General features: G+C 44.1%; 1 protein-coding gene across 2 annotated transcripts in view; it reads right to left on the reverse strand.

Annotated features, from left to right (window-relative positions):
* Positions 1–27,936, reverse strand: part of KIF6 (kinesin family member 6) — a 436,358-nt gene that overhangs the window by 81,717 nt on the left and 326,705 nt on the right. For both annotated transcript variants that reach the window (XM_037519645.2, XM_054698762.1), the window contains one exon: positions 10,593–10,701. In XM_037519645.2, the coding sequence (XP_037375542.2) occupies positions 10,593–10,701 (109 nt within the window). The remainder of the gene's footprint in view (positions 1–10,592; positions 10,702–27,936) is intronic.

Here is a 27,936-nt window from a genome sequence, read left to right on the forward strand (position 1 = left end):
TCTGCGGTGCCGGTTCGATCCCTGCCGGCCTCGGAGCAACCCGCATGGCGAGAAGACCTCTCCTGTCTTGCCTGCTGCTCCCCTCAGCAGTGTATTTCATCAGTCTGCCTGTTCTGCTCCCCACTCTGTCTCTGGTGGGTCTCCTCACCCTTCCGCTCATCTGGCCTGTAGCCTGGTTCTTATATAAATAAAATTAAATCTTAAAAAAAAAGATTATATAACTTATTGAAAGATATAAAAGAAAATCTAAACAAACGACATATATTCGGCTCAAAAATAAGATAAAATTTATATTAATTACTGGTATCATAATTTTCTACTCCCCTATCTAGCACAGACTTTTCACCCTCATATTCTGACTTATGATATTCAGTTCCACATGTTTCATGATGCAGGGCACCAGAGTAAAGTGTGACCAGAAGCCTCTTGTACTGTGCTCTACTAGCGTTCACACCAAGATCTTATAGTCCAAGAATATATACTTAATTGACATTCTGCTTTTTACATTAAATTCTGATTATAAAGTAAAATATGAGAGGCAGCAAACTGTGGTTGGTCATGAGATACATCCAGTTCATCACTTGTTTCTGTAAAATGAATTGTATTGAAATGCAACCACATCCTTCCTTTGTTTGTGAATCGTCTCTGGCCACTGTCATCCTACATGGGCAGATGTGACAGATGTGACAGAGGCTGTCCAGCCTGCAAAGCTGAACATATTTACTATCTGGCCCTTTACAGAAAATGTTTGTTGGCTCCTGCTATACATATCACAAATGCTTAATAATTTCCCATGTAGAAAAAATATACCCACCCAGTCTCTTTTTTTTTCTAGCCAGTTTTTTATAGAATTGAGAGCATACTGTATATATGATTTTAGACTTTGATTTTTTTTATTTAGAGTTGCAATATAAGTCTTTCCCTACATTATTAGAAACTTCCATTGTCTTTGATCACTGCATTCTAGCCCACCAGAAGGTTGCCTGATGTTTACTTAACAATTCTTCTATTTTCCAACAAATATTTATGAGACAACCATTGGGAGCGTGAGGTTGTGCTGAAGAAGCAATGAAGAGTCTAACTTGCATGGCAAACACAGTCCAGGACCTTTCACAAAGTGGGCCCTGAGGACATGTCAGGTGCATTTCCTTCTTTTTGCTATGGAATTTAAGAGGTAATTGGAACTTCATACAGCAAATTCATGATATACGGCTACAGTAACTTGTTGAATTACAGGGTAGCCTCGACCCTGCGATCAGAGTTTGACTATGGGTGGGAAGCAGTCAAGAACACTTGCTGCCCAAGGTAGAATTGACTTGGATTTTGTGGCTACACAGAAGTTTTTAGAAAAATTTTTATTATAGAAATTCCCAAATATATACAAATTAAGATTTAAAAAATGACCCCCTCCTTGACATATTTCAGTAATTATCAACACTTGGTCAATTTGATTTTAACTATTCCTCCTTATCTTTTTCTCTCCTGCACCCCAAATTTTTCTGGATCTTAGTAAATCCCAGAAATCAAATTGTTTCACCCATAAATGCTTTCATTGTGTAGGGTTTTATTAGAGGAAGTGGGGAGAGAAGGGTTTTCCAGGCAGGGGGACAACACAAGCAGGCCAGAGTGCCACGGCAGCTCTGCGTTTGACAGAAGAGAAGTGTGAATTATGTCATGGCTATTTTCGAATCTGTCTGCTTGGCTTGTGACTACAGACAGGAAGTTTCCAGGGAAGGGGACTGCATTTTCTCTCAATGCTAGGTTTCTCAGGACTCCATCCCTGGCTCCCTTTTAAGGGGGTTCAGGCTCATCTCAGATAATGTATGTTCTCTTTTTAGTTAGGGCCTGTCACTCCTGGAGAGTAGTTCTATTTGATGCAATTCACATTGAATTCAGCTCAGCAAGACTCATGTGTTATGTGGGTCACTGTGCTGGCCTCATGCTGGCCATTGCTGGGCAGGTAGAACCTGATGTTTGGCCCAGAAGCTCAGAAGCTGAGGACTATCTTCATATAGTACATTCTGCCAAGGAGGGTGAACCAAAGTGTTTGATCACTGCTGTGTCCATTCCTGGTGCTAAGCATTTGATAGTCCTTCATTGCTCAGTGAGTGACTCCTCTTATTTCTAGAGATCTGGAAGCTTTATTTAGATACTCCAGAATAAGGCAAATACAAGGGTAAGGCTACACAGCTGTTGACATTCATGTCACAAGTGGAGTAGAGACAGACAGGGAAGATATGGCAGGCAGCACAGGCAGTCTCTACAGAATTACAATTTGGAGAATCTCTGACTGGCCTGGATGGAGTGTCTGGCCTTGGCCGAGCCCACGTGTGTCTGGGAGGATATGGTGGAGGCAACTGCTCAGTGCTGTGGGCAACCTTCCCAAAGAGCTGCCCTGAGCTGTCACTGCCAGACCCTGCAGAGAGTGCCATGGGCTGTTCCAGTCTCCTCTGCACCCCAGTACAGAGCTAAAAAGGGCTTCCCACTGCAGAGGTGTGGGCTGAGGGCTGTCCCATCCTCATGAGACCATTTCCCCTTCACTCTGCAGCTGTCACCACTCAGGCCACCCCACCCACATGTGTTCCTGATGCCTGGTTGTCAAGACAAACTCATGACTAAGGAAACCCAGCCTGAGGCTGGGAGAAGTGTAAAGGGAGGTCAGACAGATGAGAAGGAAAAGGAGGATGCTAACAGAGATGAAAAAGAGGTGACACTCTCCCCAAACACCCCACACTACCATGTTCTTCCTTGCCTACCTTGCACCTCCATACCTTCACAGACCAAGGCCCCTCATCCTCACTCTCTCCAATCTTCCTACCCCTGACTGAGACTTGCTCATCTGGATGTGTCAGGAGGGACCACTTGACTCTTGACCTTCTAAATGAGCCACATTCCCATGACGGCAATGACGGCGGCGGCCATGGAGCCATCTTGGGTCCCCGGCAGTGAGCCTACACTGTACATGGCCTAAATGAGGCAAACCTACACCTCGAGGAGGGGCAGGAAGAAGCCTCTGGGACTGGACCAGGACCACTAGTGACCCCTGGTCCAAGGTATTCCTGTCAGGGAGTCACTGGCTGCAGAGCTCCTTTTGGGGAGTGCTGCACTGCTGGGTGCAGTGCAGTGTGGGAGCTGGCACCCACATAGGACAGGCTCTACCTTGGGACAAGGCCTGGATTTGGAGGGAGAGTGCGTTGTTCTGTTCTTTCACAAGCCTGGCGACCCAGCCTTTGCAATAGAGCCACACTCAGCATGGGCCAGGTCCTATGCTGCAAACTGTCCTCAGGCAGAAAAGTCTTTTTCATTGGCCTCCCATCGCATCACCCATGTCCCCTGTTATGTTCCCCTCTCTCCCTGCTGCTCTCACTCAGTCTCCTTTGAAGGCCCTTCTTCTGCAGTCTGTTCCTGAGACGTTGGTAATCCTCAGGGTTTTGTCCCAAGCCCTCTCCTCACCTTACCTATTCTCTCTAGGCATCCTGTTCATGCTGGTGCCTTCATATGCCACTTCTATGGGCACCTCCCAAACCCCCACCTCAGCCCCATCTCATTTCCTAACCCACTCTCCAGCTACCCACTTGCAGCCCTGCCAGTAACTAAAATCCACTGTATCCAAAGCCCTAACCGATGACCAACTCCTGCCCCTTCCTCCCATCATTCTGCAAGTCTGCAGTAGGTGTCACCCACGTGCTCTGCTGTCATCACAGCACCCTGAACTGCTATCATCACAGGCAGACAGCACAGTGCAGGAAACTACCTGTTTACTTGTTTGTTCCTTTTCAGTATCATAAGCACAGTGAGGGCAGTGACCACACCTGTTTCACTCACTCATATCCCTGGAGCTTAGAGCTCATATCTTATTAATATTTCATAAATAATGCCTGTAGAATGAGAGAAGAAGCAAGTGAGTGACACAGCAGCCTGTGCAATGTGGAGAGCACTGAACTAGGAGTCCCAAGACCTGAAACCTAATACTTACTCCACTTTTGCACTGCTGGATCTCAGATTCCACATTTCTAAGAATAGCATGGGATGTCTCGCAGGGCTGGGTTGATGCACAAAGTAGAACCATACAAATGTGCCTTGTGCCTATAAATCATGACCACTGCCTGGCAGTGTAGGAACTCCATGGGGTGTGATGAATGTGAGCTGGAACTGCATGTTGGAAGCAGTAACCACAGATAATAATGATAAGTATCATCCTCCCAGCAAACCAAAGAATCAGAATGGATCCCTGCAAATCAACGGTCAAGTTCACCTAAAATAGTAACTCAACTCATTTGCAATGGGAATGAAAAGAATGGGGAAATTGAGGTAGATTTTTCAAGTACCTTACAGGAGCAGATACAAGAACAGAAGAAGAGAATCCCACCCTCCCAGTGGTATGTGTCAGGCATAGCTGTAAGTCATCACTGAGGGAGCAGTTGAGGAAGCCCAATGCCTGGCTCTGCCCCAGCGCCATTGGAATCACAGACAGTTTGTGGGGGACCATGGGCAGTGGCTGCTTTACCCTACGGGCTGAGGAAAGGAGGTGGTGCTCAGAAGCCACTCACCTTACTTGTTCTCTCTAGGCCAAGAGTCATATTTGTATTCATATTTGTAGTCATATTTCTATGTCGCATCTTCTGGGACCACGTCTTCAGGCCACTGGGACAAATGTGGCATAGGAGGGCAAGAGGCTCCTATGACATCTTTCCTAGTCTTCTTGTTTATGGCAATTAATGTGTTAACTTCTCATAAAGTGAACATTCAATACTCTTCCCCATCAGAGAGGAAGACTCGGCTTGAATCCACACCATGTCCTGACATGGTACCTTGGTTGCCACTCTTCTGTTGCCATGAAGATTCACCCTTCATTGCCCTTACTTTTTTTTTATGTCCATATCCCATTTCGATTTCATTTCATTTCCTCAGCAAAGTGGCTGCCCTCTCCTCTTCTGTAGAACATTTCCTCCCCTGACTCTCGGGAGGACTGCTGCTTCTGGGAAGCTACATGTATTCTCAAGCAGTTTTCTTGGCTGCTAAGATTTCTCAGTCAATTTCATTCTCAAACAAAAAAAGTGTCTTTCAAGCACCATTTTTGTGGCCAGTACTGTTTTAAAAACTGTGGGGAGGTTGAGAAGATTCTAATCTAATCTGTGCTCCCAGTGCTTATAATTCTAGTTCAGGAGGCAGGTGTAAATATGAGAAACAAATGGAAAAATAATAAAGGTTCAAATAGAAGTCTAATAGGAACCAGGGAACCCCTATTTGTCATGGACGTTATTTCCAGATGGTGCCAGGAGATTTCTCTCCACCCTGGGTCCGGTTTTCCTGTTGGTTTTAGATTGCTGTTGGTTCTATTCTGTGTCTGAAGGATCCGACTGAGTGAAGGAGCCTTTTTTTGGTTTAGCTCACTTTATGAACGCTTTCCTTTCCAATTGCAGTTAATCTCCCCATTTATTTCCCCTTTTGTTATTTAATGGCACTCTGTCTGAGGGATTCAGTTTGTATGAAAGACCTGCCACAAAAGAAAGTTAGCTGTGAGATGTTGGGAACTGGTATTTGCCAAGCACAGGGTTTCCAGCCTCTCTTCCTATTATATACTATAAGGATGAGTCATGCCTGGACTATGTCATGATTTTGAATTGTAGCTGTCTCCTACTGAAAAATCTGCCTTAAGAACTGGCTCGCATGCTCCAGTTCAGAGAAGGGCAAACATCCTATGAATGTCCCAACATCTTGTTTCTGTTGTCACGCAGGGAGCACAGCTTTCCCTAGACTGGGATGCAGAGCTGAGAGGTGCTAGAAACTCCCCATGTGGGCAGCAAATGGGACAGGTAAGAAGAGGAAGAAAACTCAGAAAGCAGTGCCTTCTGTACCATAGGCCATCCCTTCTTGCAGCTCTAAATCAATACATGCACTCTGGGGGATCAGAAGTGATGCTGGGCTATATAGTCTCTCTATTTGGGCTTGGAAACTGCTTGCCACAGGCAGATCTGGCCCAAACCTCTTGTGTGGGGGCAATTAGTCCCAAGTTTCCCTTTCGTGGACATTGCCAACGTGATGTCTCAATACTTAAACCCCTGGACAGCCGAGTTCGTCATGTGCGATACAGGGAATGAAATGGGATACAAGGGTGCTGGGGCCTCGTTGTGGAGGGAGGTTAAGACGGGGGAGGGGGCTTTCTAATAAAATGTCTAGTCCAAGTAGAGCTAGGGAAGAATCATGTCATAATACTATCCTGATATTAAATAACCCCCTAAGGGCCATGTCTGCATTCGTAGGACTGGCCATTCTCCCCACGGATGGTCCACAGGGTGCTACTGTCACCAGAGGGTAAGGGAGCTAATGTGTGGATGATGTCATACCACTTCTAAAGTCAGGATGGCGTGAAAGTCACCCCATAAGCATCTGTGGGGCCATATTTTGATGTCTGCTGTAGAAGCACTGGCTTGCAGTTAATTATTTTCATATAGAAACATTTTTAGTCCCCTGCCTTAAGCAGTTATGGTCATGTAACGTCTAATAATTGAATACGCCCCATGAATGCAAACAAAAGCTTCAATTCTGAGAAAGAGGTTGGTTCTGGGTGATACCTCCCAGTACCAAATATTCCTTTAATGGTTGGTATTACAGTAACATTAAACAGATGTAGACCTTTAAAAAATGTGGGCAGGTCTCCTGACTTTTCATTTTATTTAAAAAGACTGATTTATTGCTGAGAAAATCTTTTGCCAGAACAAAGCTTTGTGCACTGTGGCCACAAGGAAGATGGGACCACCAGTATCACCATTCCGGCCTGCGTGATTTAGACGGCTTTATACCCCAAAGCCCATTTGTCACGTGAGTTGTCAAAATTCCACCGCACTGGAGTTGAGTGAGCTCTGTATTAGAAGGCCTCGGAAGACCACAACATCCTCATCCTTGCCAGCCCCCTGACCAAGCCCCTGCTCGAAACAGAGCTAAACTCAAGGGTACTAACCAGAACCAGGAACCATGCCAATTCTAGAAAAAGAAAGATGAGGTATTACGTTCTTCCTAAGCCAGTGGTTCTTAAACTTGAGTATGCAAAAGAATCACTTGGTAATTGGTTCAACCTGTAGAGCTTTTGGAATCCCACTCCAAGACTCTGGATCTCAAGGTCTCTGGACACTGTCTAGCCAGTGGTTTTCAATAGTGGAATCTTTGAAAAAAATGGATGCTCAGGCTCTATCTAATTAAATTACATTATCTGGGGCCTCAGGTCCAGGCGTTGGACCTGAAGAGGTCCAGGCGTTGGACCTACAGAGCTTTCAGAAGCTCTGTAGATCACTTTAATAAGATCCAAGGGCCAGGAGGCCTTAGTGTAAGATTTGAAGCCTCAGGAACTGACACAGCTGAGGGCTCTTTGGAAGCTGCTGTTGGACGAGGCCATCGCCCGCTGGCTTGACATCTTCAGACAGACAGTCTCTGGTTCCAGTGTCCAGAGGACTACACTGAGCACACATGGCTCACAATCTGGGTCCCCACTAGAAGGTGTGGGAAATCCCTGGATCTTATGTTCAAGTTTGTGAGGATGTTTATTGCAGCACTATTTACAATAGCTAAGCTATGGAAACAACCCAAATACCCAAAAATAGATGACTGGATCAAGAAGATGTGGTACATATACACCATGGAATATTACTCAGCATTCAAAAAAGATAAACACATGCAATTTGCAGCAACATGAGTAGAGCTGGAAGGGATCATACTCAGTGAAATAAGCCAGAAAGAAAAAGAAAAATACTGGATGGTCTCACTCATAGCAGGAATTTAGAAAACCTAAATAAGGGACCAGGAAAAAGACTAATTATAATAAAGAAAAAAATCAAAATCAACAAGTAACTATAAACCAGAGACACACTATGGGGGGAGGGGAAGGACAAGGAGGGATTAGGGCCAAAATAAGGGGGATGGGAATTGTATGGGGAATATAACCAAAATGAAAGTGCATACGTTGTGCAAAAATGAAAAATATGAAAAATTATGTAAGAATTATATAAAATAAAATAAAATATAAAAAAAATTATATAACCCAAGTTTGTGTGGATGTGCACATGTACATTTTTCTGGGGAGAGTCCTCCACCATCATAGATTCACTTTATTTTCTCCCCCACTCCTGGGCTTTATTTCTTCATACCTTTTTGGTCTCATGTCCTGCTCCCATTCTGCCCTTCCACAGAGATAACCATTTTTATGGTTAAAGCATGCTAACATGTGCCTTTTTGTCTGGCTAGTTTTGTTTGGTTTTATGTGCATATGTTTATAATTTACACGCATGGTGTGTTTTTAGCACTGTGCTTATTTAAGACCTCACCTTATTGGTATGTGTACATTCATCCATTGCTTCCACCTGCTGCACCTGACTTTCTGGAGGGCTTCCCCAATATTTTACATCTCTGTGTCTGTCTCTGTGCAATGGAAACCCAGGAGGTTTCAACTCTCCCGGGTGACACACAGAGCTGCAGTGAGAATTCTCATATATGTCCCTTTCTAACCTATGGGAAAACTTCTTGGGAGAGAGCCCAGGAGTGAAGTTGCTGGGTTACCTGGTCACAGGGGTGCATATACATCTTTGACTTAGAAGGATGGCACTGTGCTCCAGAGTGGAAGCTGTGGGCTACACTCCTAAAACCTGCACTAGATTCCTAAAGTGATCTAAGACCCCTGCATTACCACCACCACACACACACACACACACACACACACACACACACACACACACTACCACATACAACACACCTAGTATAAAAGCCCTTGGTTAAGCTGGGCGCTCCATACTGCTTGCCTTTCCTTATTATTTTTCTCCCCAAGGTCTACCTTCATTCTCATTCCCCGTGGAAACTGTATTAAGCCTTCACCACTATCCTCAAGTCTCTTAACTTTCACAGAGAAAACAGAAGTCCTCTTAATTGACCTCTTGCCTTGTTTCTCTAATCAGGCCCCCTTTGGGCTCACCTCCTCCTGAGTTCCAGATTGCCTTCCAACCTTTCTCCATCCTATGGCTCCCTCTTCTTCCTCTTTCCTCTTGGCACTGGCTGATTTCTGTGGCTGACTGCCTTGACCAATTTGCTTCCATTCTGAAAACAACTTCCCTTCTTTTTAAGCCACCTCCTTTTTTTCAAAATGTTTTCACATGTCACACACTTTTGCACACATTATTCACTCTCTTTCCTTAGTTGCACAATTCCTTCTCACTTGCCCCTTCCTTCCCAACACCCCAACTCATGATATTCTAGGTGCCAAATCTGTGCACCTTCCAGCTCCCTCCTGTGCATCTCTTTGAAGCATGTGAAACACTGGCTTTTTGGAGATGCCGCCCCCTGGCTCCCAGGCACAGTCTCTTCTCCCAGTCCTCCCCTTCCCTCCTTTTTCTGCTGCTTCTCAACCTCCACCCTGGTCTCCTTTTCCCTTCCACTTCCCCTTAAAGCTTTCCCCTGTGGTTCTACCCTCTAGTCCCTGAACTGCCATGTTCTCCCGAGAGAGCTAGTCTATGTCTCTGGCTTCTTGAATTGTCATTTATAAGCATATCACTTATAGGAGGAATATAGGGGAGCCAAATAAGATTTCAGGGGGCAAAATAATAACAATACAAACACAACTAAACAAAATAAAACAAAAACAGACGGACCATTATAAGCCAGAGACATCCTGCAGGGGCGGAGGAGGGAGAGGGATCAGAGGGAGGGAGAGAGGAGCACAGGGGACTGAGGTGATGGTGCATGAGTGCATTGGGGAAGGAAATTCTATTTGGGGACTACACCAGAGGGGCGGTGGGGGGTGGGTGGGACGCAAACATTGTTTAAAATTAACAATGATGTAAAAAATATATAAATAAAAAGAAAATCTAAAAAAAATAAAGCATATGACTCCCAATCTTGAATCTCATTTTAATCCAACAAACAGCTTTTGAAATTTTACCATGTGCCAAGACGTGTCATATGAGTTCATAGTCTAGAACTCTCTTTTGAGCTCTACATCCATATATCCAGCTGTCTTTCTGTTTGTTATAGTTTGAGGATATACATATAAATTCATAGATTAGCTAAGCAAATAATCTATCTCCAAGTTGGTCCTAAAGGGTCCAGAACACAACCTTGCTTGACAATACATCAGCAGACACTGCTGCCTGCTCTGCCTCTCACCAGGAGATCACACCAAAGGCCTCTCTGGCTGCAAAATGAGCATATGTCCCCTTCCTACAAAAAAGTGCAGGACTGATCTCTTAGAATAGCTGAGGGCCTAGAATTCGAAGATGATAATTTGGCTTCAGAGTTTCCCCCTGTCTGTGGAACAGTAACTATGGACAGGGTCCCAGGCTGCTGAGGCTTACAATGTGATGTGTGGATTGTGTATAAAGTAGGTGCTGTCAGAAACAGGCCCTGCCCTCAAGTTCTTGCCCAACCACAGTGCTGAGATGGTGAAAGACAATCGTACCAGGCTGGCCGTGACTCAGTGTGAAACTGCATACGAGTGATGCCTTTCTTCCAGAAGTTAGGGTGGGCAGACCAGGGAGGACAGAATAGCAAGTTTCCCCTGGGCTGGCCTGGCTAAGCCTGGGAGGACCAGCTGCTTTCTGAACCAGACTTACCTCTGTTTCAGAATCTGTTTGTTGTCTTCGACGGTAACGCTGTCAGCGTGGTCCTGCTTGAAGATTTCAAAAGCCTCCTGGCGTCCTAATGACATTTCCTCTTTCACCCCTGTTTGGAGACATGGAAATGGTCTCAGTTGTAGCTTTGGGATTCCATTAATTTCATCGTCACTTGAGTCAGACCACAAGGGAGCCCTGGCTCCAAGGGCCCCACGGTGGAGGGGCTCCTGAGTGGACAGGGGCCCAGATCCTTCCTGCTGGCTGCCTAACTGCTGGGGAGGCCCAATTGGTGACACCCGATGCCCCCCGCCGGGCCAGGCCTGCACATCCACCTGACTCGTGGAGTCGGGGTTTGGAATGTCTGGTCAGAGGAAACGAAAACCAGCAGGCCCAGCCGGGGGCTGCCTAGAACATTTGCAAATGCACTTTTTGCCATCACTCATTACCACATTTTTGCTGTTTCCCTGTCATGCCCCATTTTAGTTTTCTGTTAAATTTCACTCTGAATTTCTAGGCATTTAGTTAAAAGACATATAATCTAGACCGAAAGGTTTAGGGTCTGGGGAGTTCTGTGCTTGGTCTTCATCTAATAACCCACTGTTTTTCCCAGGGCTAGTTTGGGGCCTGCCACCCTCTGACTGAGGAGTTCGGTTCTTGATCATCAGACCCATGATCCGACAGTGGTGGAGGGCTCAGGTTCATGTCTAACTTCAACTTGCTGTATCATGATGGCCATTGCAGGCCACTCCTTAATTCTGAGCCCACCTCAGCATTCTGAAACCCAGAGTGAGGGCAGGGCCCTTGGAGTCAGCAGGTGGCATTCCTGCTCGGAACTCATCTCCTCTGCAGGTTCGCGGGGCAAGGAGCCACGCAGGTATACCCTTGGACTCCCTTGGTGAGAGCTGGTCACCACGCAACTTTGAATGAATCTAGAGTGCTTTTCATGCCACTTTAGAAAACCTCGGCTCCTTTGCCATGTTTTCATCCAGCTACCTCTACTTATCTTCAAAGTCCTGCTGACTCTTACCACCTCAGGAAGCTTTCCCAAAGCCCAGGCAGAACCCAGCCTTTCTCCGTGATGTCCCTGTCAATGCACCTGTAACCTGCACAGCCCAGCAGACACTGTGACTTCACATGAGAAATGTGAGTTTCTGGCAGTAGATGTGAGATTTTTTTTCATGACTTCTTAGTGGCTTGTTCAATGTCTGGCCTTTAGAAAGGGCTCAGCATATGTCTGCTAGATGAATCAGGTCAACCAGCAATGACAATGGCCTTGCTCTGATTGCCATAGGGACGCTGTCCAGGACTAGAGGCATTTGTTTTAGGGTAGGGCTCTGGAGATGCACTGGTGTGTGGCCCACAACCCAGATCTCTTTTCTGCAAAAAACTCACTGAGTCCCATCACCCTCCTCAGGGTGAGAAACTGGAGCGGCCCATCTGACACCAATTTAATGATTACTGTTGATAAAAATAGCAACATGAAGAATGTCTAAATGGTGAGGCATACAAAGACACCCCACCCTTTTCCAATCAGGAGCAAATGGGCACGGCTCAGTGCTTTCTCCACATCTGTCCTGCACACTCCAGAATCGGGTGGGCCTGGGAACGGGTTGTGCTGTGATGCATGAGAGATATTAATCAAAGGGGCACTTTTCATTCAGCTGAGCCCATCAGGAGCCAAGGGGCCCTGTCATACCTCTCCTCAGTCCAGTGCTGTACCCTATTCTAACAATGTATGCCTTTTACTGTGTGATAAAACAACAACAGAGGGTAGAGGTAATGAGTCTCTCTGGAATAGAGTTGGGGAAGAGAGATGTTCCATAGAGATCACACTAGAGCCTGCCTGTGGCTTCCCCAAACTGCCTCCTGCAGAGGAGGTGATGAGAAGTCTCCCACCAACCCAGTAGCGGCTGGGGTACAGTGCAGGGTGGTGGGGAGGGTTGCTAAAAAAACTGCAGAGAAGGAAAAGAAGGTTCATGGCCTTTTCTCTCCAGGCTCTGCTTTCTTTTAGAACTGAGTAATAGGCCCTGGAGGAACTCACAATCAATCAACTGAAAACCCTGCAAAGTGGAAGGACATGGGCAGTGGGAGAAGAAAGGGCTTGGGGTGTGCAGAGAAGATAGCCCAGGAAGGTAGTTTAGGGCCATTTTATAGAGAATCTTGAAGATCCTTCCAAGATATTTGGGGCCAACAGGTCACATCACACACACAAAAAGGATTCTGAATGATGAAATAGCATGTGCCAAGTGGAAGAAGATCCGAGGTGGAGGGGACAGAGGTGGAGTGGGAGCTCAAAGGGCACCCATTAGGTGCCTGATGGGTGACTCAAAATTGATTTCTTACATACTCCATGCTAGACACCGTGTCTAAGGCTTTCTTACATACTCTTTTTTTTTTTTTTTTAAAGATTTATTTATTTATTTATACAAGCACTGGGTACAGTCAGAAGCGCGGAAGGTGAAAGAATTCACCAGAGCCAGAGCGGCGAGTAAAACAGGCAGAGTGACGAAGTACACCGCTGAGGGGAACAGCGGGCGGTAGGAAAGGTCAGCGCGCCATGTGGGACCCTCGCCCGGTGGCCGGGGATCGAACTGGAGCTGCAGAGGCTGCGGGCAGCTTCACAACCCAGCGCTCAACCGCTGTGCCACCGGGGAGGCCCTCTTACATATTTTTTCTATTAAACTTCTCCATGACGCCTCATCATAATTTCATATTACAGATGAGGAAACTGAGGCTCAATGAAAGAAAGGGCGATAAAAGGGTAAACATTGCCTAGGTTTTAGAGGAAGTCAGTTCTTCCCATAGATCTATTTTTTTTCAAGCGTGCCTGATAGAGAAGGCAGGTGATGGGCCATAAAATGACCCGGGGCTGGTGGGTTTGCCACAAAATCGTACTCCTACTTGTGCCTCCTTGTCTAGAATTTTACATTTTCCTCATAGTTCAAGCAAGAGAAACATGCATTTTGTTTACTATTTGCCTAGTTTACATAGTCTGTCAATATATTCTATTATTAGTCTAGAATTTGTAAGCTCCATGAAGGCAGGGATTTTTGTCGATTTTATTTGCTGCAGTACTTTTAGTATAGAACCGGTTCATAGGAGGAGCTTAATGAAATATCTTTTGGATGGATGGATGGATAGAAGGATGGCTAGATGGATGGAAGGATGGATAGACAGATGGATGGAAGGATGGATGGATGGAAAGATGGATGGATGGAAGCATGGATGCACGGAAGTGAATAAATGAATAAAGTGAATGAATAAAGTGACTGTTTTAGATGCTTCATGTTTCTCCCTTTAGACCAGTGCTGCAAGGAAGAAGTGAGCCTGCATCCACCACTGCCCTCCCTCCACCACCATGCTCCCGGGCAGGCCCAGCCCCTGCATGTGTGAGTTTAGAAATTCAATACCATCTTCTCCCCACTCCATGTCACCGTGCTGCACAGCTCGCCATCAGACATGAATTCCAACCCCAAAAAGCTTTCATAAAATGCAGGTAATCTGGAAGGTATCACTATTTGAGGAGTAGTAAAGAAAAATTACCATGCTTTTTAGAAGTCTGTTAGCAAACTGGTCCTGCAAAGATGAATTGTAAGATGTAGCTCAGACTGGTGCTGGAATTGAGGTTTTGAACTTGAAAGGGGAAGGCATGATGACAAAAGAGATAAACTGTGTCTTCTTCCCAACTTTGTTTAGTCTGTCAGAAATAGCTTTTTATCAAAGCTTAGGTTTTTAGGAGCTCTGACTTGCCAGGCCCATTTCTAGCTCTGAGTTGGTTTTTTTTTTTTTTTTTAGTGAATTTTAATCATAAGTCCCAGAAAATATGGATGACTCAGAGGGGGCTGCTGGGTGGCTGAGTCACAGGACTGTTTAAAAGCTAAAGGAAAGCAAATAATATCTCACAGGACAGCACACAATTTCTAACAAACCAAAGTAATTAACAAAAAATACCCTGAAGGAGAGAAATTTCTTAGTCTCAGTGTTCAAAACAAGACATTGCCATTGTCTTTGCAAAGTGAATGGGAAACATTTACACTTTTGAAAGGTGCAAGCAACCGCATAGGAATTTTGAATCCTATTAAAGAGCACTTAGGTAGGAATGGCAGTCAACAAGTGCTCTCAAAATTAACCTTGGAGCTGGATTTCTGAAAATGTTAGGCATCCAAAGTTTTCTGAAGACTCTTTTTCGCCACCCTGAAATTTGGTTCATTTTGCTGAAGAATACAAATCAGTCCTTTGGAATCCCTGCCCACCCCCAACACAGATCCCATGGAAACCAAATAGAAAAGGAAAATAGCGGAAGCGAGAGTTTCTGCTCCTGCCTTTGGGGTTGCTGTCTGACTTCCTTTATTCCGGGGCACGGGGGCCAGAACTCATTTTCCTGGCTGCTCCCAGACAACCTACTGCTGCTTAAGCTATTGCTTCAAAGTAAAATGATGAAGAGTTGTGTTATTCATGCTGAAAAATGATTTCTCAGTCAGAGCTAAATACACATTGACCTTAGGAAAGACATTTTATCATGTGGTGCCTCAGTTCCCTCTGACAGCAGAAGGGGAAAAGGCCTAAGGGGAATGAGGAAATGTGAGTATGGGGTAGATTCCCAGGGGAGGGGGGCCTGGAGCACATGGGCTGACAGCAAAAGAAGACTTGGAGCTGGTGGGGGATACTCGGGGCTGAGGCTGGGAGGAAGCTGGATGTGAAGGGCTGATTACACTGTGGCTTGGCTGTTTAAGTTTTTTTTTGAAGGGAGTGGCTTTGATGTAGTGATGTGAGGTCTACTTACAATAGGTAGAACATGAGAATCCAAACAAGAATGGAAGTGATAGGCAGGGATAGAATGTGTTTTTGTATGGTATTTGATTGATTATTTGACATGCACTGAAATTTCTCAGCAAATGCTGACTTAGGTGAAAGATGAAAATAGCCACAAATAAACAATTAGAAGAGAATTCATCCTTTAATGTGTGAGGTTAGAATGAATGGGCCAATGGGAGGGAGAGGAATGAAGCATTTAGATGAGGGAGGCAGGGGATAATCTATCAAGGGAGCATGGAGCAGAAAGTTCAGGAGGGATCTGCAGATAGGAGGAAAGTGGTTCAACATGTCTGGGTATGATGCCTGGGCAAGGATGGCCTAGGGGTGATGAAGGAGAAATAAGTGCCAGAGGACCTCCCCGGTGGTGCAGCGGTTGAGCGCTGGGTTGCGAAGCCACCCGCAGCCTCTGCAGCGCCGGTTTGATCCCCGGCTGCCAGGTAAAGGTCCCACATGGCGCACAGACCTCTCCTGCCACCCGCTGCTCCCCTCAGCAGTGTACTTTGGTCCTTCTGCCTGCTCTGCTCCCCGCTCTGGCTCTGGTGAATTCTCTCACCCTCCTGCGCTTCTGACTATACTCAGTGCTTGTATAAATAAATAAATAAATAAATCTTAAAAAAAAGAAAAAATAAGTGCCAGAGCCAGAAACTCTGACAAGTCCACAGCTTATTGCAAATGGTCTGTTGGTGCTGGGCTAAATAAATTCATGAGATGGGCATCCCTGAAGGATCTTATAAAGAGAATGGACCATCTCCCAGAAAGATTAGAAGGGACAGCTCAATATTCTCTCTACTTTCCTCTCTCTACTGTGGGGAGGACACTGTCATTAGAGGTAGTTTTTTTTTTTTTTAAAGGAAGTCACATGAAAGGCAGCAACGGCCATATATATCCCTTGTGTTCCCACGTTCCTTCCTCACCCCCATGGAAGACACTGTTCGCCAATCACAGCATGCCTGTAATTATAGCACCAGAGTTTTCAGCACAGCTCTTCAGGCAACCTGTCCCAGCCAGTCCCTGGCATAGAAACTCTTACTTTAATAGATGGCTCCCAGATTACTAACCAATTAAATGACAACTGCCATCTAAGTGTTCCTGCTGTTACTTTCATCATCCCCATGCTTTCAGGGCCAAATACCTGTCTAGTTCTACCACCCTAGGAGCTGAGATACAAGTGATTTTTTTTTCTCCCAGGGAGCTGTGTCCTGCCCCAGAGAGTCTGAATCACTGAGAGCAGAAGCCAAAGAGGCCCCTGCCCATGCTTCTCCACCACCAGGGTGATGGCAGTCACTGGAGGAGGCAGTGCCATGTGCCCTGGCCCTGTTTACTTTAAGGGCCAGAAGCAGCTCAGCTACAATTTGAGGGGTTGCTAGGCGGGTGCAGCAGGGAATGGAATCTGAGGATGAGGGGAAGACAAAACCACTTCACCACGCACGGCCAAAGTGACTGCAGATGTGAAGACCAAAGAGCTCTGATGGGCTGACCAGGGACACTTACCCAGCCTACTTCCTGCTTTTGACTGACAGCTTCTGGAATGGATGGGTCCCACCAAGGCCTTGGGTTTAAATGCCTGTGTTCAGATGATGATACCACCTGGGCCAAAGTCTAGATTGGGACTTGCCCTAGAGTTTCCTAAATTGCCACAAGAAAGATATCAAAGGGGAACCTTTAATTAGTAGATTCTTAGGGCTGGCTTGGACCAGTCTGAAGCATGGCAGGCTTGGCAGGGGCATCGGGGAGTGGAATGAAGGGAAAATCTGAAGTGGAAAGCCACAGAAACCTTAGGAGACCCACCCAATGGTGGCACCACAGCTAAATAAATCAGATGGGTTCCTGACTCCTGGTGCCAGAAATCACACATCCCATCTGCAAGCCTCACCAGCCCAGGGGCACAGACCATGTGGGCTGAGTGGAATTGAAGAGTGGTGTTCAAAGTCAGTTGTTTCCCCTTTGTCTTGGTAACGACCTTCATCCTGCTGCTGCAGCTGTGCCCTGGACTTCAGCCTGAGCAGGTGAAGAGAACCTGGTGCCCACCAAGTGGGCAAGCCTGGAGCCTCTGTAAGACTGGCAGGTGGTGAAGGGTAGTTACCCATTTTGGCAGTAAAAGAAGAACTTTAAATAATGGTCCCAAAGATCACCTGTAGGAAAACCTTCATTTTCCAAACCCAGCATCTCAGGGCTTTATATTGTATGTGTGTTCTTGTTCAGGACAAAGTGCCCACTTGGCTGCTGGGAGAAACCCGTGGACAGACGTAGGCATGGAGCTTGGAGAGCAGCCTGGACCATGTTGGCATTTTTGCGTTTTGGAGTTAACTCAGGAATCTGGAGGCCAGAAATGTTTCCATTAAATAAGACAGCGTGCTGTGGGTCATGCTGCCAGGCCAAACTGGATCGATGGAGCCTTTTCCATCGATTTCAGTTTGTAGATGTGGCAGCCCTAGCAGTGTCATGGTATCTAATTTTGTGCCCAGTATCTGAACCAACCCTGGGAATTTGGGTGGAAGAATACATATGTCTTTCCTGAGTTCACACATGGTTGACTGGGAAGCCCACTGAACACAAAGGCAGCTTTCCTCTTCAGCTTAGAAAGAGGATCCAAATTCTGTGGAACATGAAAAACACAGGGTTCCCTGAGCTGAGATGGCCTGGCCACCTCCAAAAACCCTGCTGGAGAGGGTTCTGTTGACTGTCTTCCACTCTGGTTAGTTCTCTTCTTACATCAGCCTAGGCTTAGGGGGCAGGGGCGAAAGCACCATTCACATGTCCTGTTGTCTGAAAAAAATGAGACAAGTAGGTCCATCTGTGCCTAGATTAGGGGTGAGTTACATTCTAGTCTCAAATTTATATTGACACATTTAATTAGTGTTATAGCCTAGCCTAGTGGCGAAAATGCCCCTTCCCTGAAATGCACATAGATTTAAATATAACTCTGTCTCCCTGGCTTGGAAGTAAGCACAAGGCAAAGCGGGATTTGGATGTATAGTGTTTATTTGGGGGGAGGTGTCGGGGGGAGGGAAATTATTTTTTTTTTGCAGGCTTTCAATGCAACAGGCACTATTACTTCCATATTTCATAAATATTGACTCACAAATTTTAACTCAATCTCTGCAACTCTATTGGTGGTGTGGGAGATAATGTTTACTGAGAATTTTGTATGAACTAGATTACAAAGGTTTTCCATTTAATCCATATATCAACCTGTGAACTGGGTCATATTGGGCACATTCAACAGGTAAGACACTGAGGTTGAAAGAGTTTCAAACTGACCCCAAGACAAGTTAGTAAAGTGGCAAGGTCACAGCTTGATCTAAAGTTATTCTGACTCCCTTTGCATGAGTGAAATAATTAGCCACATAGAAATAATCTCATAGGGCTTCTCTGGTGGTGCAGCGGTTGAAACTCTTACTTAAAGACAGCACTATCAAGCTATTGCCAGCCACTGCACCACAAGTACAATCCCTAGCTGGCCAGGGAGCACCCCAAGTGGCAAAGCAGACCTTTCTTGTCTCACCTGCTACTCCCCTCAGCAGTGTATTTCAGTGGATCTGCCTGTTCTGCTCCCCACTCTTTCTGGTGAATCCTCTCGCCCCCTGCACCTCTGGTCTACACCCCAGTTCTTGTATGCATAAATAAATAAAACTAATTTTTTTTAAAAAGAAATAATCTCATAAATACCAGCAAGATACAATGGTCAAAAAAAAAAAAAAAAAAAAAAAAAAAAGATACAATGGTCAGATCTGTGGGGTCAGGAAGCCAGAAATGATAAAGAAAAAACGACAGTTCCGTTGTGAGCTGGGATGTGGACTAAAAACTGAGCATGCTTTGGGGATTCAGAAGAGCTAGAGGCTTCCTGAAAGGGAAACTGGGAAAGGCACCTGGTGGCCTAGAGGAACTGTTCCCCTGGGAGCCCAGGGGGTGAGGTAGGGATCAGCGGTAAAGGTAGAGCAGCTGACTGATGGTGGAGTCTTGAGTTTCTCCCATCAGGAATTTATTGGTTAGTCAACACTGTCCTATACAGTCAAGTAATTCTCTTTCCCCTGATCTATTGGGAACTTGCTTTTGGAAGAGACTCCATGATAAAACACTTTACGTACTTAAAATGGTTGTTATGGCCTGAAGTGGCAGGGAGTGGTGTGGGGGACAGATTACAGAGAAGGGCAAAGTCCAGGTTCCTGGAGTGTGGTCTTTGGCTGAGAATAATCTCCCACCCCCAAACGAGATAGCTTTATGGAGATGGATTTCCAAGATTCTCTCACCTGACCACCTCCCCCAGCCCTCAGGCTATAAACTCCAAAAGTGGGTGACTTTGCCTTATGTCTTTGTAGCTCCAGCTTCCAGCTCAGTGCCTGGAACACAGTTGATATTCCAAACAAGATTTGTTGACTGGATAAATGAATAAAGATCAGTTGTCTCTAGTTAACTTGTTTTTCTTAAAAGCACTATTTGTTCAACTGCACATATATCGCTAATGCAGATTTCTGTGTATATTTTTTACAATGAAACTAAAGAAAAGAGAATATGACAGATATGAATCATTTATTAGAAGTCTCTGACAGGATAAATAAATATAGAATACACTATAAAAAGTGGAAGTGTAAAAATGAATTATTATTATCATTATAAGTAATAATGAGACGTCTAAAAATCTGCCCACAGTGAGCTGTTTAGAATATGAAAACTGCTTTAACACAGTAGGAGAATTCCTAAGGTGGTTAGGAATGAAACCACCAACCAGACTCGTTCCACAGTAACAAACTCATTTCATTGAAAGAACAAATAATATAGAACAGGGCCTTTCTCCTTTTCCCTACACCCTGTCTTCAGGTGGACTCACCAGCAGTCCAGGCTTTCTGTCTGGTCATAGTGGAATAAGCCATCCTTTTAGCAAAGGCCACCTGGTCTGTGGTTCCCAAACTCCTGTCCTGGCCTCTTTTATTCCTTCTCTCTTGCCTGAGCAATTCTTTGCTCCTTCTTATTTCCACCAGCATAAAATCATACCTTAAAATCCATATTGAACTGATGATAGAGTTAGATTATATTTGAATTTCTAGGTGCAAAAAAAAAAAAGATTTAAAATTTATGTTTAATGGTCTTGATTTCAGTGCAGAAATATGACAAAATCTATTTATGGTGGGATGGCAGACTTGGCGGCTTAAGGACATTTAGATACTCAGGGAAGAAAATAATACTGCATTAATATCCTTCCTCATCCCATTAACCTTCCAGTTATCTTTCTATTTTTCTGATTGCTTTTCACAGACAATGCCTCAATGCAGTAGTCTGTATTCATCACTTCTATCCCCTCACCAGTCCAGTCCGACAGAGTTTCAGTCTCTCTACTCCATGAAAACTGTCCTTCCGTCATCCCCAGTGACCCCAACACTGCTAAAATCAGTGGTCCATTTTCTGTTCATATTTTGGTTGACTTCTCAGAAAATGGTCGACTAGTAACTATACCACATGCCCCGTCTTTGTCCTAGGTAGGTTGGTTGCAGTTAGGGAGGTGCATGTGACTGGTAACGGTTGGCAGGCCAGGAGTAGGAGGGATGTTTCACCTCCTGGTGAAAGCACTGAAGAGCTGGTGTGTACTCCCCATCCATTTTTTTCCTCTCACTGGCAATTGGCATCATCCTGGAGATGCAGAGTCTATATCAGCCTGATGATTGTGGACCAGAGCTCCTACCCACATTGTTCATGCAGTATGAACAGAAATAAATTTTGTTATATAAGCTATAGAGATTCACTTTTATTACTAGAACATAACTAGACTTTCCTGCTAATGGGCAGGGGTGTTTGGCATGGTGACCCATCTCTCCAGCTTGAAGCACTTTCTTCCTTGGCCTTCCGTGACATCACTATCTCTTGACTTTTCCTATCTTCCTGATTTCTGTTAACCTCCAGATCTTGTACTGCAATAAGGCTCAGTCCTGGGCACTCTTCCTTTTCAGTAGGTGATTTAATTTAGTTTTGTGGCTTTCATATATATTATACACCAATGGCTCCAAATGTGTATCTTTAACTTTGACCTCACCGGATTGGGTCATCTAACTGCCACCTGGCATCTCAAATTTAACATGCACCAAATAGAACATTCATTTCACACTATATTCTAAGTTCAACCCCAAGCCATCTTATCTCAATGCTTCTCTATCACCCCTAGTCTTTCCTTATCTGTAAATGGTAGCACTTGCTCAAACAGAAAAGTCCTACGGGCCTCCCTGGTGGCACAGTGGGTTGAGCACTGTGCTGTGAAGCTGTCTGCAGCCTCTGAAGTGCGGGTTCATTTCCCAGCCGGCCAAGGAGATACCCACATGGTGTGGCAGACCTCTCCTGTCTCTCCCACTGCTCCCCTCATAAATGTCTTCAGTCCATCTGCCTGGTTTGCTCCCCACTCTGTCTCTGGTGAATTCTCTCACCCTCCTGCACCGCTGTCCTGTACCCCAGGATCTTTAAATCTTTAAAAAAAAAGTCCTGTTATAGGACAGGGAGAGGGGCAGCCCAAACCCCGCAAACCTGCCTATTCTAAATGGGTTCTGCCATCCGCCGCATCAACACAAAACATATGACACTTTAATGGGAAGGAACTTTAATAAAAACTAGGAAACAATACAGGTAAGGCAAAGAGTCTAGTTTCTAAATGAAGCACCCAAAGTTACCCATCCCCTCGTGGGTAAAACTCCATCCATATGGGGTCGGCCCAGAGCAAGGCCCCAAAGCCTGCCACAAGTCTAAAACATCTTCCAGTGGGGACCCACAGAAAAGGGTCACAAACAACCGGACAAGCCCGGAAGGAAAAGAGCAAAATCAACATCCAGATAAAAGCTGCCATTGTCACCTCCCCACGGGTCTCACCCACATCTGTGTCACCCAGTCCACGACCAAAAGACAAGCTCAGTTTCTTCACATGTCTCTAGGCTCCATGCGCCTCCTCCAGGTCTCCTGGCTCCATCCTGCTTCCTTCCTCAGTCTCTTCTGCAGCTTCTCCTCTTCCTGCTCAGCTCCACCCTCCCTTGGGTGGGGCAGGGAACCTCCCCCTTTCCTGGGGACCACCCTGTTACAATCCCCCCTTTTAATTTTTATTCCACCATATCTATGGTGGCACAGATTTTATGGTGCAATTTTAGGAGACAGTCTTTTTTTCAGGGTTACAATGTGTGTAAGAGAAGCAACAATTAGTCAGCAGCATTGTCCATGAATGTCCAGTATGACAGTTTAATTACTTAAAAATAGTCCATTATCCAAGCCAAAAGAAAAAAAATCTGGAGAATTGGCTAAAACAAGATAGCAAATATATCAAAATCACAGGGAAAAAAATGTTAAAATGGTTCAACTGATGTAAAAACACAAATTTTCTCAACCTTGATCCCAAACTTTTAACAGCAAAGCAAAAGTTTGCAAACTAAATGTACTTTTAAACCATTTTTCCTATTTTTGCATAAAATCACAGGGTAAAAATAACTAACAGCAATTTTTAGCTGGCTTTGTTGAAATACTCCACACAGGATCAGAGCGAACCGGTGGGCAGGAACCTCCCCCTTTCCTGGGGACCACCCTGTTACAGTCCTAGGACACTTGCATGATTCCTCAGTTCCCACATCAGCTCCACCAGTTGGCCTTGTCAGTCTTTCACCTCTATGCTTCTCTGTCTTACTTTTATCTAAACCTAAGTTACCACCATTTCTCATCTAGACTTCCTCCTAATGGCTTTGCCTGCTTCCATCTTGCCCAAATCTCTGTAGAGCAACCTGAGTGATTTGATAAGAACATAAACATGTCACTCTTAAGCTTTACACTCCCCGCTGGCCTCCCCATACCCATCAACAAACCCCACGCTCCTGGGCCTGGCAGGCCTTATCTCTGGTTCCTGCCTACAGCTCTCCCACTTCATGGCCTACCCACATTTCCTTTGCTTCTTAGCTCACTGACCTTCTTTCAGTTCCTCAAATATGTCAATTGTGTTTCTGCTTCTGGGTCTTTAGACTTGCTGTTTATTCCTTCTGTCTGGACTGGTCTTTCCCTGAATCTTTAGGAATATCAGTTCATTATTCATTTGTCAGGTCACATGTCTTCCCTTTGGGCCCCCACTCCAGCTCCAATAGTTTACTATCATATTTTTCTGTTTTATATCTTCCCCAGTATTTGTGACCATCTCAAACTCCATTTATGTATGTATCATGAAGTATGAAAAGTCAACAAAAGTGTTCCTGTCTCATTCACTTCATCTTCTATGGTGTTGGAAAAAGAAGGAAGAGGAGGAGGAGGTTAGGGAGGGGTCACAGTCCTATGGGAAATGGGTCCCCATACTAGGTAAGGGTTTCAGATTTGCACCCTTATCCCTGCCTCCCACATAAAACACAAACTGCTCTCCTATGAAGAGACTCTTGACTCCTGGGTTTGAGTAAACTTTCCTCCTTGCACTCAGTTAGAAAAATGGCTCCTCTTTCCTAGGGAACTTGCCTGGTTCAATATCCACAGGCCATGATTAACCTTATCACTTTACTCTTCTGCTCTGTCTCTCTCATTCAATTTTAACTTCTGTTGTTGTTTTTATTTTTGGTATATTAAACCTACAGATTATCTATAAAGGAGCCAAGCTAAACTCCACATATAAATGGCAAAGGAACTTGTAAGAAGAGTCCCCTTTTATTTTCCTGGCAAGAACTTCAATTTCTGAGCAGAGAAACAAGAATCTTTGGGAATATCTATCATCATTTCAGAATGCCATAGGGTCAGTCAAGTTAATATCTGTGTCTGGTATTTGTACATCTTAAACAGAGAAGTAGTTTGTCATTATGAATCATTTATATTAAGTCATTCAAGAAGACTTTTGAGCAATTTTCATTCACAGATACATTATCATATAGGAATTCAGAGAGGATCTAGTTGGTATAGAAGGCAAATCCTAAAGATTTATTTATTTATTTATTAATTAAAGTTTTATTTATTTATTTATACAAGCACTGGGTACAGTCAGAAGAGCCAGAGGGTGAGAGAACTCATCAGAGCCAGAGTGGGGAGCAGAACAGGCAGACTGATGAAACACAATGCTGATGGGAGCAGTGGGCATGGTAGGAGAGGTCTGTGCGCCATGTGGGACCCTAGCCGGCAGCTGGGGATATGAACCAGCACTGCAGAGGTTGCGGGCAGCTTCACAGCCCAGTGCTCAACTGCTGTGCTACCAGGGGAGGCCTCAAATCCTAAAAATTTAACCCTTCATAACTCTGCCTGATAAAGTAAGAACATGTAAACAGTATTATATTATTTTTACTAATGATTAAAGTATAGCTTGTCCAATGCAAAAATTTTGTGAAATAAATAATTGTGCAAAGAAGCAGAAACACAGTCATTTACAATCCTTCCATCTTCCTTCCAGTTTTTCTTCCTTTCCTATTTTTTTTTACTACATAGTTAAGATGATAATTCACATATTACATTTTTGTTATATGTTTATTTGACTTACTATTATCTCATAACCTTTCTTCTAAGTCATTAACTTCTTCAAGCATATTACTTTTTCATGGTTTTGTGATATTTTGTCATTATAATCCATTCCCTAATACTGAACTTTCACATTATTTTATATAATGCTATGTAAATAAATCTGCATTGAGTACCTTGGTATATAAATTGTATTCCACATTTAAGTAATTAATTAGCTAATTAATTAATTAATATAAGAATTTAGTGAGCACCCACTATATCCCAGATGCTGTTCTTAGAACTGGTAATCAAAGGCCTATCTCCTTGGAGTGCTGATACTCTACTAAAGGTGACAGACAAGATAAGTGGATAAATACATGCTATTAATTAGAAGAGCAATAATGCAAAATAAGGGGATAGTGAGATTTGAATTTTCAGGGGAACTGTTTTCCTTCAGGGGATTAGAGGAATGTCTCTCTGAGGAAGTGGCATTCACACAAAGGCATTTTGGATTATTTCTCTAGATTATATTCTAGAGGGAATTTCGTGTGAAAGTTCTTATTTTCTAGGAAACCAGTTTCCTCCCTGACAAACACTCTCAACAGTCTTTGGAGGAAACAGCAAGTATAAAAATATACCCTGCTAGGGTATGAACTTAAGCAATTTACTTAATTTCTCTATTCGTTAGTTATTCTGTATGAAAGGGAAAGAATTACAAGTAATTACAAAGATTACAAGTAATTCTACTGTGTTTGTCTATGTGATGTGTATTGGAGGTGGCTAGAGGTATGGGATGGTAAGATTCTTGCATCCCAGAAGAACTGGGTCAGGGAGCAAACATATGTCTGTGAAAAGGGAATGATTAGTTTATAAAATATGTGCAGGGCATTTTAGTTAACAAGAACTTAACAGAAAGAAGGTTCTGGACATTTAGTGTGTTAGATGCACATTAGGTGGTGAATAATGTACAATGAATGTAGCAAGGAAACTAACTTTTTAAGAAGAGTTTATTGATGCTGGATAGCTGAGGTCTTAGATGATTGTCACATGACAGAATTGTGTGGCTTGTTATTTGTCAATCAGACACTACCAAAGAAGTCCCTTTTTCACTCACAGTCCTACAAATAGGTGATATTCACAGTTTCCCCATTCATAAAATGGGGTTAGTAATGTCTACTGCACATGGCTGTTTTGAGGATTAAGGGGGGTTGAAATGTGGGAAGAACACAACACTGTGACTTATTCACAGTAGGCCTATGATAAATGCTGTTTCTCTTTCCCATCTTGCATAATTAAGGAGAGGATCTGGGGTAAAGTAACATGTAGATCAGTGGCATTAAGCACTGAGTGAGCTCTAAGTAAATTGTACCTCCCAAAATCCCACCATCATCTGGGCTGTACTCTTTCAAGTTTTCAGATCTACAGTCATAAAAATATTTTGTTGGCAGTCTTGGAGCCCAACCCATTTACTTTGGGGTCCAGATAGTGAGTGGTGGCTGTTAGTAAGGCTTGGCTTAAATACCTACTGTTGCCACCACTGCTAGTTCAAGCACCATGCTGTTACCTCAATGTCAAATGCTTCAGCAGTCTGGCAAGATGGTGGCAGAGTGAAGACTGGGCTTGCCTCTTACATATACTCACAACTAAACTGCTCAAAACCAAAGTCAGTAACCTCCTGAAGGAAAAACGGACTACCACAGTATACACTAGGAGCACAGATCTGGCGGAAAGGGAATAAGTGCGCTTTGTTCAGCGTGACTATGGCATGACAGTACAACTCACAAAAGAGAGGGGTAGTTTATATAGTGCAGAGCTCCCTACAGCTACTGACTTGGGCACATGCCAACAATGGGCTCCTGAGACCCATCACTGCACTGGATAAGGAGGTGTACAAGCAGGCACCCAAGAGAGAGGTTGCATTGTTGGAGAGCTGCAGAAGTGAGGGCTACTGGCTTGGGTCTGAGCTCTTTTTTTTTATTTCTAAATTATTTTATTTATTTATTTATTTAATTTTATTTTTATATTCCCCATACAATTGCAACCCCCTTATTTTGACCCCAATCCCTCCTTTCCCCATCCCTCACCCCCCATAGTGTGTCTCTGGTTCATAGTTGTTTGTTGATTTTGATTTTTTATTTCTTATAGTTATTCTTTTTCATGGTCCCTTATTTGGTTTTCTAGATTCCTGCTAGAAAAGCAGGAATCCGAGCTCTTTTATAGAATAACTGTAGTCTGAACTGGGTCAGAGCACCTAGGTTTCCTTAGAGAAGAGGCTACTACTCCAATTCCAGGCTGAGATATCCAAAATACCTGCCACACCCACCTTAGGGTTAAAACCAAAACAAAGAAAGGTTTGAAAAAGCTAGTCAAATACCTATCAAACACCCCATGATAAATTATGTGATGAAAAAGAAAAGATAATAGCTTCTGGTCTTTGATCCACATTAATTATTGTACAGTCAATGCCCCAATCTGCAACTAGTGTTTGAAAATAGCCTAGAGTGGACATGGACACAGGACTAAAAGGGAAACTAGGACTGAGGAGTTGGCCTACAGACGAGGATGCTGTGGGTCACCACCACAAAACTCTGACACTCACAGCAAAGCAGGAAGTTCAAATTCTTGAGTCTACTGGAGGTGATCCTTTGGTGTCCTCTTATTCCAGTCTTCTTTTATATCTACTACCCCTTGCTAGTCCATGGGTTACTTAAACAGGTGAAATGACAATAGTCTAATAGTTGGCCCCTATTAAAACCCATTTAAAAAAGAAAATGAGAAGACCAAAAAAAAAAAATCATAAATGCCAGAGCAAAAAATCCCAGAAAGTAGCTCTGACTCAGTGGAGCTGGGGAGCATGACAGAAGGGAAATTCAGGGCAACAGTTCCGACAATGCTTATGGAACCTCACAAAAAACAATGCAGGATATAAAACAACAACAGATAAGGAAAATATGAGGCAAGAATAATTTGAAATAATGGAGTAAGAAACACTATAGCTGATTTTAAAAATACAATTGAGAACCTCAAAGCAGAAAAACAGGAGCAATGGAGAAAATTAATGAGCTAAAAAACACAATCTTAGAGAACACATAAATAGAACAATGTAGAGTAAAAG

This window comes from Talpa occidentalis, unplaced genomic scaffold (assembly GCF_014898055.3).
Source record: "Talpa occidentalis isolate TD23 unplaced genomic scaffold, MPIMG_talOcc4v2.1 talOcc4.2, whole genome shotgun sequence".
Taxonomy (NCBI): Eukaryota; Metazoa; Chordata; class Mammalia; order Eulipotyphla; family Talpidae; genus Talpa; species Talpa occidentalis.